At 46.8% G+C, this 12,718-nt stretch overlaps 1 protein-coding gene across 7 annotated transcripts in view; it reads left to right on the forward strand.

The window, feature by feature from the left end:
• Window positions 1–12,718, forward strand: part of NMNAT3 (nicotinamide nucleotide adenylyltransferase 3) — an 83,069-nt gene that overhangs the window by 27,132 nt on the left and 43,219 nt on the right. For 5 of the 7 annotated variants that reach the window (XR_014796604.1, XM_084901811.1, XM_084901808.1 and 2 more), the window contains exon 2: window positions 12,436–12,585. Coding sequence is in view for 6 of the 7 variants with exons in the window: in XM_084901811.1 (XP_084757937.1) it covers window positions 12,477–12,585 (109 nt within the window). In the remaining variant the exon portion in view is untranslated. The remainder of the gene's footprint in view (window positions 1–12,435; window positions 12,586–12,718) is intronic. The other 2 variants (XM_084901809.1, XM_084901813.1) reach the window with 1 other exon arrangement.

Consider the following 12,718-nt stretch of genomic DNA (forward strand, 5'->3'; position numbering starts at 1 on the left):
AATAGGTAGAAATGGGTAGAAAGGGTATTCTAGGCAAAGGAGCCATCGGGAACCAAAGGAATGGCGATGACTGTGCTGATGCGTTAGGGCTTCCTTGAGTCACCAGGCTGTGCTGGGCGAAAGGCACAGCTAGGCAAGCAGCCAGCATTGAATCAGGAGAGGCACAGCTGTCCTTGCCTGCGGAGAGCTGGGGCAAGGAGGATGTCTCCTGGGGAGCATAGGGTATGAAGACAATCCCACCAATTACAGAGCTGCCCTCAAAAGGTCCCTGTGGTGCCCACGGGGATAGTGAATGCAGTTGAGAGGGGTCTGTAAGAGGCTCAAAAGACAGCGTCCCCTGAGATTAGGTTCTGAGCCCAACCAAAAATCATGTTTGTTCAAAATAGCCCCTGCAAAATTCCCAGTACAGTTCCACATTAGGTTTCAACACACCAAGCCTCCCCAGATCCCACACAGTGGGATTTCCTCAATCACAGGCACAGTCTCTCTTCAGCTGCAAGCCAGACAAAATAGATGCCTGGACTTGAGAGACCACGTTATACAGAAAGCACTTACTTTGCACACTGGACTCACTGGAGATGAGTGTGCTGATGTGTTAGGGCTTGGTTGGAATATCGTCCCATACACCAAAAAAGTGGCAGGTTTGAGTCAGGGTCAAAGCACTGGCCATAGTTGTGTGCAGGGTTGATCCCTAGTCAGGGCGAGTACAGGAGGCAACTGATTGGTGTTTCTCTCCCCACCCCACCCTCACTTTTCTCTCTCTCTCTCTCTCTCTCTCTCTCTCTCTCGCTCTCGCTCTCGCTCTCGCTCTCGCTCTCGCTCTCTAGCTCTCTCGCTCTCTCGCTCTCTCTGTCTCTCTCCTCAATAAAAACATATCTTTAGGTGAGGATTAAAAATAATTTTAATGGCCTGTAAAAAGAGCCATCAGCCAAAGTGTACAGGTAAATACATTAGTTCTGTAAAAACCATAGAAGCAAATTAACCTCTTTGTTGTTTTTTAAACTCACGCATAGTAAAGAAAGTCAACAAGTCCTGACTTTGTGGGAGGGAGCATGGTACAGGTCAGCTGGAGTGTTGTGTTTGGTCTGCTCGTAGATATGTTGGGCTTCCTGGACTGTCCAGCCCAGGCCCCTGTGAGCTGGAACACTGGCACCATTGTATCCCTCATCTCTACCGTGCAGGTCTGGGTGTCCTCGGATCTATAGTGGCTTCATTTGACCTGCTCCTCAGGAAAGGACAGTGGTATCTTTACACAGGGTTGGCACATGTGAATCCTATTTCCTGATTCTGTGATTAAAAGCTTCCTTGTTTGGGTGCTTGGCTTATAATTCTTGGAGGAAATTATATTACATGAAGTGGGAAAGGATTTCTCCAGACTTGGTTATGTTGCTCCCAGTGAAATTCTCAAGTGAACACCTCTCCTTAAGCAGCAAATCTTTTGTCTGCCTCTTCCCTGCTGTGGTTCCCTGGGCCTCCACTGGTCTATTCTGCCTTCATGGAGAGCCTGGCCAGCTTCCCACCTTTCCAGTTATTTTGGGATCTCCCTGTCATCCCCCTGTTGCCTTGAGGAGCTTGATGGCAGTGGCAGCGCATTTTCTTTTTTAGTGAAGAACGAATGGGCAAGCTAAACAAAATTGCCTTCTTTGTTAGAATTTTTTATTTCTTTTTAGGGCTGGTCCTAAAATTCAATCCAAGGAGATTAGAATAGAATGGAAAGCAATTTGATGGGACAGACATAGGGAGGAGGTTGAAAAGTAAGTGATGAGGCTTGTGAAACAGGTCAGGACCAGATTATAAGGGGCCATGGATGCCGCGGTGAGTTTCAGCATTATCCAGAACGTGACTGTGTGGCAGGGGACTAAGCAGGAATCAGGTGTGCATGTTAAAGATCCCCCTGAGCAGCTGAGCAGCGGATGGATCAGAGGAGGTGAGATAGGAGACAGGTTAAGAGTGCACTCATGTCCAATTGAGAAATAATGAGCCCCAGTTCAAGCCAGTGATTGTGGAGTTTGAGAGGGAGCGAGAGATGGATAATAAAGATATTGCAGAGGTGGAGTTGACAGGCTGTCAAGGCCAGAGAGAAGGGAGAGCCCAGATGACTGCCAGTTTTGTGATCTGGGTACTAGATGGGTCATTGTGCCATCCCCTGTTATCATTATGAACTGTTCTGCATTTTGCTGCCATACAGGAAAGTCCATAGAGCTGGCGAGGGTGTGGGACTGCCTCCCCACTACTAAATATAGCTCATTGCCCACTGCTGAACTGGAGTGGGCCCTGGGCATGGGCCCTGGATAAAGCTTGGAACAGGGAGAGGACATAAGAGTGAAAATGTGCATCAGAGGTGAGAATCAGAAACCAGGATCCCAGGATGAGGTCCAGCCAGGGTAGCAGACACAATTTATGGTGCAAGAGCAAAATCCTAGTCCAAAAGGGACCTGACACTCCAGATTGGGAGATGGAAAGTTAGATGGGGTAAGCAAACTGGGAAGACCAGGAAGTGTTGGAAGCAAGAAGGGGATGGAATGGTAGATAAACCTGGGGCTCTGCCATTGTGATTTGGAGGATATTTCCTCCCCAGTGGCTCAGCCAAGACCATACTAGCCAGTACTCTCTGCCTCTTATTTTATTTTCACTTTTACCTTGTCCCCCAGTGAATATGGTGATTATTCCTGATTCACCTTCCACTCTGCATTGGATCCCATGGGGATCTCTGCCCTCGGTGTGGGGGTGCAACAATATAGACAGTGTCACTTCTAAGAGGTCCGAGGAGGGAGCACTGACTTCCAGGTGGGCCACCAGGGGAAGCTCCGTGGAGGGTTGTCTTGGAAGAGAACATTCTAGCTCCAGGAATGGCATACACAGAGGCCCACGGAGCAGGAAGACGGAGAGGACACGTCAGAATGGCAGATGGTCTGTGCTTGGTGAGGATATGGAGCACAGGTAAGGAAGAGAGGGTGGTCAGGAGATAATTAGGACTGGTAGAACGAGGCCAAAATCTCCCTTATCCCAGATGAAGATTCGTGGCCTAGCAAATCAATTCCAGTGGAGAACAAATTATTGAGAACCTTGTATTTGGCTTGGCACAAAGGCTCAGATTTTATACAATGCTCGGCGGATGGTAAACATTCAATAGTTTATCACATTAGTTTGAGTGACTGAATCCAAACTTTCTAATTGGTTAATCTAGGTTAGCAGATTGGGGCCAGATCAGTGCCAGGAGGTGACTCCAGACTTTCTCTCACCTTATCATTGTGGAAGCCATCCCTGGGGGTGAGGGAGGGGAGCTGTCCAGCCCACATCCATTTCCCTTCTCTGGGAACAGCATTGGACACTGGGGACCATGTTTGTACCATGGGACCCTGCCCAGGCTGAGCCCAGGGCATTTGCCCTGTCCCTTGTCCGCCCTGAGATCTCTCGTGTTCAGCTCTTCCTTTAGTCTCTGGAATGGCCTGGTGGCCTTCTGATAATCCCATGCCCCTTCACTGCTTTGCCTTTGGTGTGGAGAGGCACCGAGATAACCAGAGCTCCTTTCTCTCACAATTTTAAACGCCCTAATTACTATGAGAAGGTGATGAAATGCTAAAGTGGGGTGGGTCTCACTAGTGGCAGAATGTGAAGGCCTTCAGTAGGGAATATAGTCCATACTTGGAGGCTAACTGTATTGGGGAATATGATGAAGGATGAAAAGATGTCATAGATAACAGGCAGGTTTGATGATGGGTGACTAGGAAAAGTGGAATTTTTTTTTAGAAAAAGGATATGGGCAGCAGGAAGCAAGCATGGGAGATGGTGAATTGTGTGTTGAACAAGGAAAGGAAAGGAGCTGATATTTTTGGAGAACCCCCTATGGGTCAGCTGCTATTCTAAGTGGGTCAACTTCAATACCCTTCATGACAGTCTCAGGAGGAATGTGTCATTATAGCAGGTCCTTGAAAAATGTTATCTCATTGTACTGTTGATGAGATGCCATAGGGACTTAACTCTTTTTTATATCAATTAGACTATGGTAAAATTGGTTTCGTTATGCAGAGTTCAGTTTACAGTTGCAAAACCTATCGACAGCATTACGTGAAGACTTAATGTATTTTCATTTTCCTCGTGGGTCACTGAGGCTCAGAGTGGTTGGTTAATTCACTGTAGTGGGCTCAGGGCTATTCATCTAATATTTCTGGCTCTACACCTTTGGGACCCAGAGTATAATTGTCTTTTCAGAGGTTGGGTGGCATTGTTGGAAGTACCATGTGCTAATTTAAGGCCAAACTGATGCTCCTGGTGAGGGACCTTCCAGATTCCTCATTTTCACTGGCTGTAGTTAGTCACCACAAGTAGTTACTGCACCATCGGCTTGAGTTCTGGATTAAGGGACAAAGGTAACACAGAGTAGAGCTGCAATCAGAATATGTGTCTAACAAGAACATTAAATAAATCTTTATTGGTTTAAGCTACTGATATTTGGTGAGAGGGAGGGGTTGTTTGTTAATGTACCTCACCTGACTTCTCCTGGCTGATATATTCAGTCAAGATCACTGGGGAAGTACTAGTTGGCTTTGAATCCACATCGATCTGGCTTATGATTAAGCTAGTGCCAGGTAGCCATCTGTGGACTCGTAGGGGCCCATAAGCAAGATCAGAACTAGAGCTGTAGAGTTAGGTGTCACCTACACAAATGTGGTAAGGAGTGGAATTTAGACTGTGAGCTTTGCAGTGAAGTTTGTTTCTCTCCCTCACCTTCTTTTTCTCCGGAGGGTTTGTGGTTGGCTTCACGTGGCCTGCTGCTAAGTAGGACATCACTGCTGCCTGCTGGGTCTGCTGGTTCAGAGACAATGGCTTGAGCTTGTTGACAGCTGCACACTCATAACATTGCTAAAAACTTCATAAACTCTGAAGGCTGGAAATAGCCCAAGTGATTTGTGGTTTTGCTCACTTGTAAACGTTTGAGTATTGTGTCCACAAATTGCAAATTGAGTAACTCAATTTTGAGGCACAGCTGTTATTTGGAAAAGACCCATCTAGGAACTCAAACTCCTTGCAAAATGATTGTGCTTTATTTTTGTCAAGTATCAGAAAACCATTAAACTGCCAAGCCATATGGCAAATGCCCACTCGAAGCAGAGTGCGACAGTGCGCCATAATGAATCTGGTTTTTTGGGCAAGGAGATAGGACAGAGTCTGGCTTTTGTGATCTACAGAAAAGCAGATTTGCTGCTGCACATTTCAGCTTCCTAGAGTCCTGAGTAAGGATTTTTTCCTCCCATGAAAAATTCATATAAAAAAATTAAGTTATGGTAGATATTTTTTTCCTTAGGTGTATTTATTTCCCTTTCAAACAATATCCATTTGAGTTTCTGCATATAAAATACTTCTAACTGGGGCAAGAGAAACTTCTAAAAGTTTACACACTTTTATTTCTTTACATACTAATTCAGTGAACATGCATTAGGTGTCAGTATATCAGCTAAAAGTAGGCTTAGCTGCTATAACAGAAAAATAGAAAATCGTGGTGGCTTAGATTATTTCTCTCTCAGGTCAAGGAAACCCAGAGGCAGGCCGTCTGGGCCTGGTATGGCAGCGTCAGGTTCCTCAGGGCCCTGGCTTTCTCTTGGCTTATTCTCTGTCAAACCTGCCGTTAGTCCTCAGGATGCAAGAGAGATGCCGTAGTCCAGCCACCACATTCCAGAAAGCAGGAGTGAGAAGAGAAAGTCATGCCTTTTTCTTTTGAAAAATTCCTGGAAGTGTCACCCAACACTTCTGTTCATAGAAACCTTGGGCACGGGGCCTCACCCTCCTGCAGAGATGGGGAATATAGCAATGTGCCAGCTAACGACAGGGGTTCTGTAACCAAAAAGGAAGGGGAAATGGATACTGGGAAGTGACCAGCTGCCTCTGTCCTACAGGTCCTAAATATTTGTTCTTCCTGCTAAATTATAATCCTAAAGACAGGCACCAGGTTTACTTGCCCCCGTCCCTCTAAGGCACTAGCAGAGTGGCTGGTAGTTTTTTATTTTAATTACCTGCTGGTTTGCACTTCTCACAGCAGATCCCAGGCACTTCTCACCTTCTAGACCTTCTTTGTTCCGAGCTAACAAGTCAGCTGTGATGTGGGGCATCTTCATTCTTCATTATCAGAACACGTTATTTCTACCAGCATGACTTAAACTACTCATTCCTCTGTTCCTCAGTATTGACTCTTAGCGCAGTCTCAGGGACGCTTAGAGCTGAGTTACTTTGGTTGGAGCTAGAGGGGGACTACAGCAGGGCCATGAGAGTGGCCTTCCCCAGGAGCACTCCTCTGTGGGCCCCCTCCCAGGCCCAGCTGTCTGAATGAGCTGCCTAACAAGTGGGGGGTTGCTGGCAGCTTCCCAAGGGTTGATAGGTTTTGATTGCGGGCGAATATAAAAATTGTGGAGCCTATTTTGAACAAAATGAACAGCATATAGCAGATGTGAGAATGGTGAATTCTGTTTTAAACATAATGAAAGGAAAGATAAAGGAGCTAATATTTCTGAGAACCCCTTATGGGCCAGGTACAAAGGACAATTCTGATTCCCCATGATAGACCTAGGATGCTGGAGATTTATCTCCATTTCCCATGTGGCTCTCTGAGGACGGGACTCTTCACCGGAATGCAAGCACAAATCCTTCCTTCCCCTCCAGGTGTGTTGAAAGCATCAGCGTTGATGTGTGTGGTTTTTAGCACAGTGCCCCACCTGTCACTCAGTAAACCAGGTAGCTGTCACTCAGTCCCACCTAACTATCGAAATCAGTCCCAGCTCCTAAGGGTAGTAGGGTTGCAAGAGACCTCATTCCATTCCTGAGCTCCTTCATATCCTTTGAAAGTTCTCAGAACGACAGAGCCAGGCTGCCTGCTTTCCTGGGAGTCTCATAATTGGGACGAGGGCTTAATTGGCATGTTTGTTTCCTCCAAGGGTTGGCTGGCAGAGGATCCTCACACTGACAAAGAAGGCCCGCTTCGCTTTTGTTCTTTGCAGCACTCTGTGCCCATAGCAACAGCGGGTGCATCCAACAAAGTTGAAAAGAAAAAGCGCCCCGAGTTCATGTGGAGGTGGTTTGCCCTGGAGAAGTTGACACACTCCCACAGATGGAAATGGCTTTACTGGGTCCTGAAAAATGTGTTCGTCAACCCCACAAATACAGGATGGGGCGAAAGCAGGCTTACCGTTGTTTGTGTGGAAGATATCACTGTAATTAATCATCAATAACACACGAATAAACTGTGTTTTTTGCGTATTCACAGCTGTAAACCTACTTTTGCCCAGCCCTGTACCTACCATGTCTCTTGTTTTCTTTAAGATGAATCCGGTCAAGAGGTCTGTGTAATGAAAGATGTTTATAGAATCCATTTCCATTCTGCCCGAAGCCATCTGCTTTATGTCTATAATAAACAGGGATGTGTGCAGCCACTCACGCGGGCTGGGTCCTGTTCGAGGCACTCAGGGCAAGGGAAGGTAAATTGACTGCCTCCCAGGCGCTGAGCATTAGCACATTACATCAGCAGCGACGGGCACTTAACCTTCCCGCTCGCCTTTCCTCACGGTGTCTCTGCGACGGCCTGTGACAAATGGGCCGAGGGGCACATGCTTAGTTAGGATTTAGTACATGTGGGGCATCCGCCAGCATCGCATTACCTGGTGATGGAGGTGAAATGTGGGCAGCGGGGAAGGCCGTTCTCTGGGAAGCCGGGGGCCTTCACCGGTGAGGGGTGCCAGGACTAGCCATCCTGGAGGCTCCTGGTGCACCATCCCGGAGCACTTGAGAGCTCCTTCAGAAACAGAGGCTTCTCATCATCCAGAGGATAAAGTCCTGCACAGCGCCCCCTTGGGGGCCTGCAAGACCCTTACACCCTCTGCAGCCTCATCTCGGGCCACCCACACATGAGCTCACACCGACACACAACCACATTGATGTGCTTTTTTAGTTCATGACCCACCTTAGGTAGTGTTCTTCTGGACTTTTGCAGTGCTGGTACCTGTGCCCAACACAACCCTTAATTTCCATTTTATCTCCTCAACTCCTGAGCCTTTCCTGCCCTGGTGCGAAGGCCACTTCAGAGAAGCAGCCCCTAAGTAGGTGAGGGTGTTACTTTCCTAAGACTGCTGTAACAAATTGTTGGCTTAAAACAACAGTTTTACAGTTCTGTTCTTTCAGAGGTCTGCCATGAAGGTGTCCGTAAGGCCGGGTTCCTGCTGAGGCTCTGGAGGAGAAACCATTTCCTTGCTGGTTCCAGTAACTAGAGGCCACGTGCACTCATAGCATCTTCTCTCCTTTCTGGTCCTTATGTCTGTATCAGACTCTCCCTCATCATCCCTCTAGATAAAACTGGGCCACCTTGCTAATCCAGGATAACCTCTCATTTCAAGACCCTTACTCTAATCACAGCTGCAAAGTCCCCTTGCCTGACAGAGTGGCAGCCTGTTGCAACACTCCGGTTGTCCAGAATAGAGGGATGGCCTTGGTGTCCATGTGCAGGAGACTGGTGTGTTCCTGTTGGCGGGATCCTGGCATTGGAGATGGCACAACAGGGCAGGAATGCTTTATTTGATTTCAGTCTGGTCTGGTGGAGTGGGGTCTTGGAGTATGATCTTAAGTTTCTCTAGGAAGCCAGAAAGGTCAGATTATACCTCTGGAAGACCCTGTCTAGTGATTGTTTGTGACAAACCCAGAGAAATAAGGTGGTCATCTGAAAGGGACTATGCATGGTTGGGGATAGTCAGTCATTCTTTAATTCATTCCACACATTTCTGAGTCTTCCCCCCCCTCCCCCCTCCCCCACCACCACCCCACCCCTGTGTGCTAGGCACAGTTCAGGAGTAGAGGGGACCTACATGAATAAGAAACCACCCAGTAGGAATTCATCTGCTTGGTGAAGAGTGACATGGAAACAAAGCAATGATGGTTCGGTGATTGATGAAGGAAGGAAGGAATCAAATGTGTAACAAATACATTAGCACAATGCGAGGTATGGGGGTGGGATGGGGTGGAGGGGCATGGAGTAAGGAGTCCAAGGAGGAACCTTGATGGCAGGAATGAGGAGGGTGGTTCAGGTGCTCGGAACAGTTTCTAGGAACTTTTGGAAAAGTGGATCCAAACCCCAGGTTACCTGAAATGGGGCAGTTACATGTTTTAATGGCCCTAGGAAATTATATTTTGTCAAAATGAAATAGAATTTTGAAAGGCTTCATCGTAGTTGTGAAGAAAAACAGCCAGCCTCTTCAGATAATGCTCACCACAAGGCTGCTCTTGTGAATAGTTCAGCATGCTCTGCAAATAGTATCTCATTAAATCATCCAACCTCCCTGGGAAGAAGCTAGCAGCAGCAGCTGGCAGACTCCTTTCTCTCATACAATAGGGGGTGTTTCTGCTGCTTCAAAAGGAGCCCACCTAAGTCGAGTGTTTTTTATCTTCATGCAGTAACTCAGAACACCTCAGAACAGCTTCTGTACCCCAGGAGGTGCATCGTGCCTTCCCACCACCAGCATGCAGGTCTGATCTCCAGCGGGCCAGTGCCCTTCTCAGTCTCCAGGAAGCCCAGCTGACTGAGCTTTCGAGATAGAGAAAACACGGCCCTTGCTCTTACAGGGCTTACTGTCCGGTGAGGAGGAAGGACACAGAGCAGGTTTCAGCACTTGATTTGTGGTGGTGTGTAATTTGCCAAAGGTAGAGATTAGCTAGCCCAAGCTACGTGTCACAAGAGCTCCCTGACAATTATATCTCCATCTCTGTGGCGGACACTGTGGACATCCTGTTCCCAGCTCCCTTTACCTTGCTGGTTCTCACTGGAGAGGCTACAAAGCTAAATACTTGCTTTTCCAGCATCTCTTATAGAGTGGCCATGTGACCGAGTTCTGGCCAGTGAGACAGAAGCAAAATCTATAGTAGGGGAGGGAGGTTCTGAAAAAGCTCTTGTGTTTTTGACTAAGGGGACAACCAAACTAGTGTAGCACCTTGAGTCTTCTTCTTGCTTTGATTGTATCCATGGCGGCTGTAGCTTTTTCATGAAGGAAAAGCTGAGAGAGTTGCAGGGCATTGGAGAGCCAGTGAACCAATGCCAGCAGCTGCCAACTTCTAGATTTTTCATCATGTGAGAAACAAATAGCCTCTATTTGTTTAAGCCACTGAGGTTAGGCTTCTAAAATTTGCAACCAAATGCATTCCTAACTGATAATAGGCACCTAGCAGTCAGTCAAGAAATTGTGATGAAAGCCATAAATAATGTGATCGATTCTCTGAGTTGAATCTTAACAGATTGGGGTGTGCTGGGTTATTTCAGTTGGAGGAAACTGAAATAGCATGAACAGAAGCTTGAAGCAGGAAGCCATGAGGAGCTCACAAAGGAACTACTCACAAGTAATTCGTTGTTCCTAGAATATAAAATAAGAGGCAGGAGGTGGTTGGATGTAAGCCTGGAGAAGCAGACAGTCGGGGCTGGATTAAAACAATGTTCTTCGATGCAAAGAGGGTCCCAGGCTCCAGTGACATAACTATCCGTGTTACCCCTGTAATTACAGAATTACAGCCAAGGCCACCATTGCAAGAGGAGTGAGAAAGGAAGTGAATGCATTCCTCCTGTTGGCCACTGTATTAGTTACTTGTTGCTGCATACAAGTTACTCCAGAGCTTAGCAGGTTAAAAAACACACACTAACGATCTCATCATTTCTATAGGGCAGAAATATAGATGTGGCTAACTCTGTCCTCTGGCGCAGAGTCTCTTATAAGACACGGGGCTGCAGTCTCATCTGAAGACTCAGCTGGGAAAGGATCCACTTGCACATTCACGCACACAGTTATTGGCAGGATTCAGTTCCTTATCTGCTGTTGGCATCAGAAGTCTCCTTCAGTCGCTTGCCTCATGGGTCTCTCCATGAGGCAACTCACAACAGGGCAGCTGACTTTATCAAGTGAGCAAGTGAAAAGCAGAAGAGGGAATTCCGCGTTCTTTTGTAACTTCTTTCAGAAGTAGAATTCCACTCCTTTGCTGCATTCTGTTCATTAAAAGCAACTTACAAGTCCAGCCTATATTCACGGTGAGGTGAATACTGGCAGGTGAGGATCACTGGGAGCCATTTGGCAGCTGCCACCCACAAGCCCAATGCCACCTCCTTTCTTCTTCACCTTCCCCTTATCATGCAGCAGCATCTGTTTTATCATTGTCATTATCATCACCACAGCCACAGTGATTATCCATTAAACATTTATGTACCAGACTCTTAACATATATAGTTCATTTATCCTCACAACCACTATATAAAGGTAAGTAATAGTATCCCCATCTTGAATATTAGTAAACTGAAGCCCAGAGAGGCACTGTGATTTACCCTACATCACACAGCCAGTAGGAAGTAGAACTAGGAGTCAAACCAAGGCCTAACCCCAGCGGAGCTCTTCACTGCCTCTCCAGGAGGCAGCATCTCAGAGGTAGGAGAGCCACGTCTGCCAGCCTGCCCTGGAGCCCAGGCTGTTTTCTGCTTTCCTTCAACCTCACCAGTGCTAAAAGCTAAGGCGTGTAGAGATGAGAGGGTAAGCTAGGCCCTCTCAAAATGCTTGGGCCTAGAAAAATGATAGGTAAAATGAAAAAGGATCTGTAAAATAGATCATAGCCCTGCACCAATGTTCATTTTTTTTATCGTAATGATTGCTCTGTAGTTATATAAGAAAGTGGCTTTGTTCATAGAAAACATATACTAAAGCAGCAATAGACAACCTTTTGCACCTCACGGACCACCGGTGGTCCACGGGCTCCAGTTGGCAACCGCTGTTGAAGTATTTATAAATAAAGAGATATTATCTGGACTCCGCTCTCAGTCATCTCAGAAAAAAATATTTGTAGGTGTGTGTGTGTGTGTGTGTGTGTGTGTGTGTAGAAAGAGAGAATGAATGAGAAAGCAAGTGTGGAACGATGTTAATATTCGGGGAATCTTAGTTAAGAGTATATGGGAATTCTTTGCATAAGTTTTGCAACATTTCTTGTAAGTTGGAAATTGTTTTAAAATACTTTTTTAAAAAGTGCTGGTTTACTCTTACACCTGAGTTCTACTTGGACTATCAAAGATGACATTACACACCTCCTTTTGACTCAGGGAGACCCATCCAAGACCAGGGAGGGTATGGACCTTATGAGCAGAACATGGTCTCTGAGGTCAGTCTTCCTGGGTTTCAGTCCTGGCCCCGTGGCTCTCAGGTTCCTGTGCCATATAAGTAACCACTGGGGGCTGTTGAAAGGATTTGGTGAGATGAGGGATATACTTTGATGTAGTGTTTAGCACAGTTCCTGGCCCATGGGGATCCCTCCACAAACATCGTTGTTGTTATTATTGCCTCCTCATTCATCTAATAAGTGAGAAGCAATGTGCTGTGTGTGGTTTAGAGACACAGATCTTCACGTGAACTCCCTGACATGAGTTTTTGTCCCCGTTAGACAGAGTGGCCACTGCAGCCGATGCGGATGTGCCTGACAAGATGAAGAGCCGGATCCCCGTGGTGCTCCTAGCCTGTGGCTCCTTCAACCCCATCACCAACATGCACCTGCGCTTGTTTGAGGTGGCCAGAGACCACCTGCACCAAACAGGTCAGTCAGGAGCCTGCTCCAGTCCTAGTGGGTTGGGCCTCCTGGGGTTTTGCTGGCTTCCTTCATCATCACCATTATTAAAACTGCTTGGTCTGTTCATTCACAGCATAACTGGTGGCATACATTTCTTCCA

This window comes from Pipistrellus hanaki (assembly GCF_964339955.1).
Source record: "Pipistrellus hanaki genome assembly, chromosome: 13".
Classification (NCBI taxonomy): Eukaryota; Metazoa; Chordata; class Mammalia; order Chiroptera; family Vespertilionidae; genus Pipistrellus; species Pipistrellus hanaki.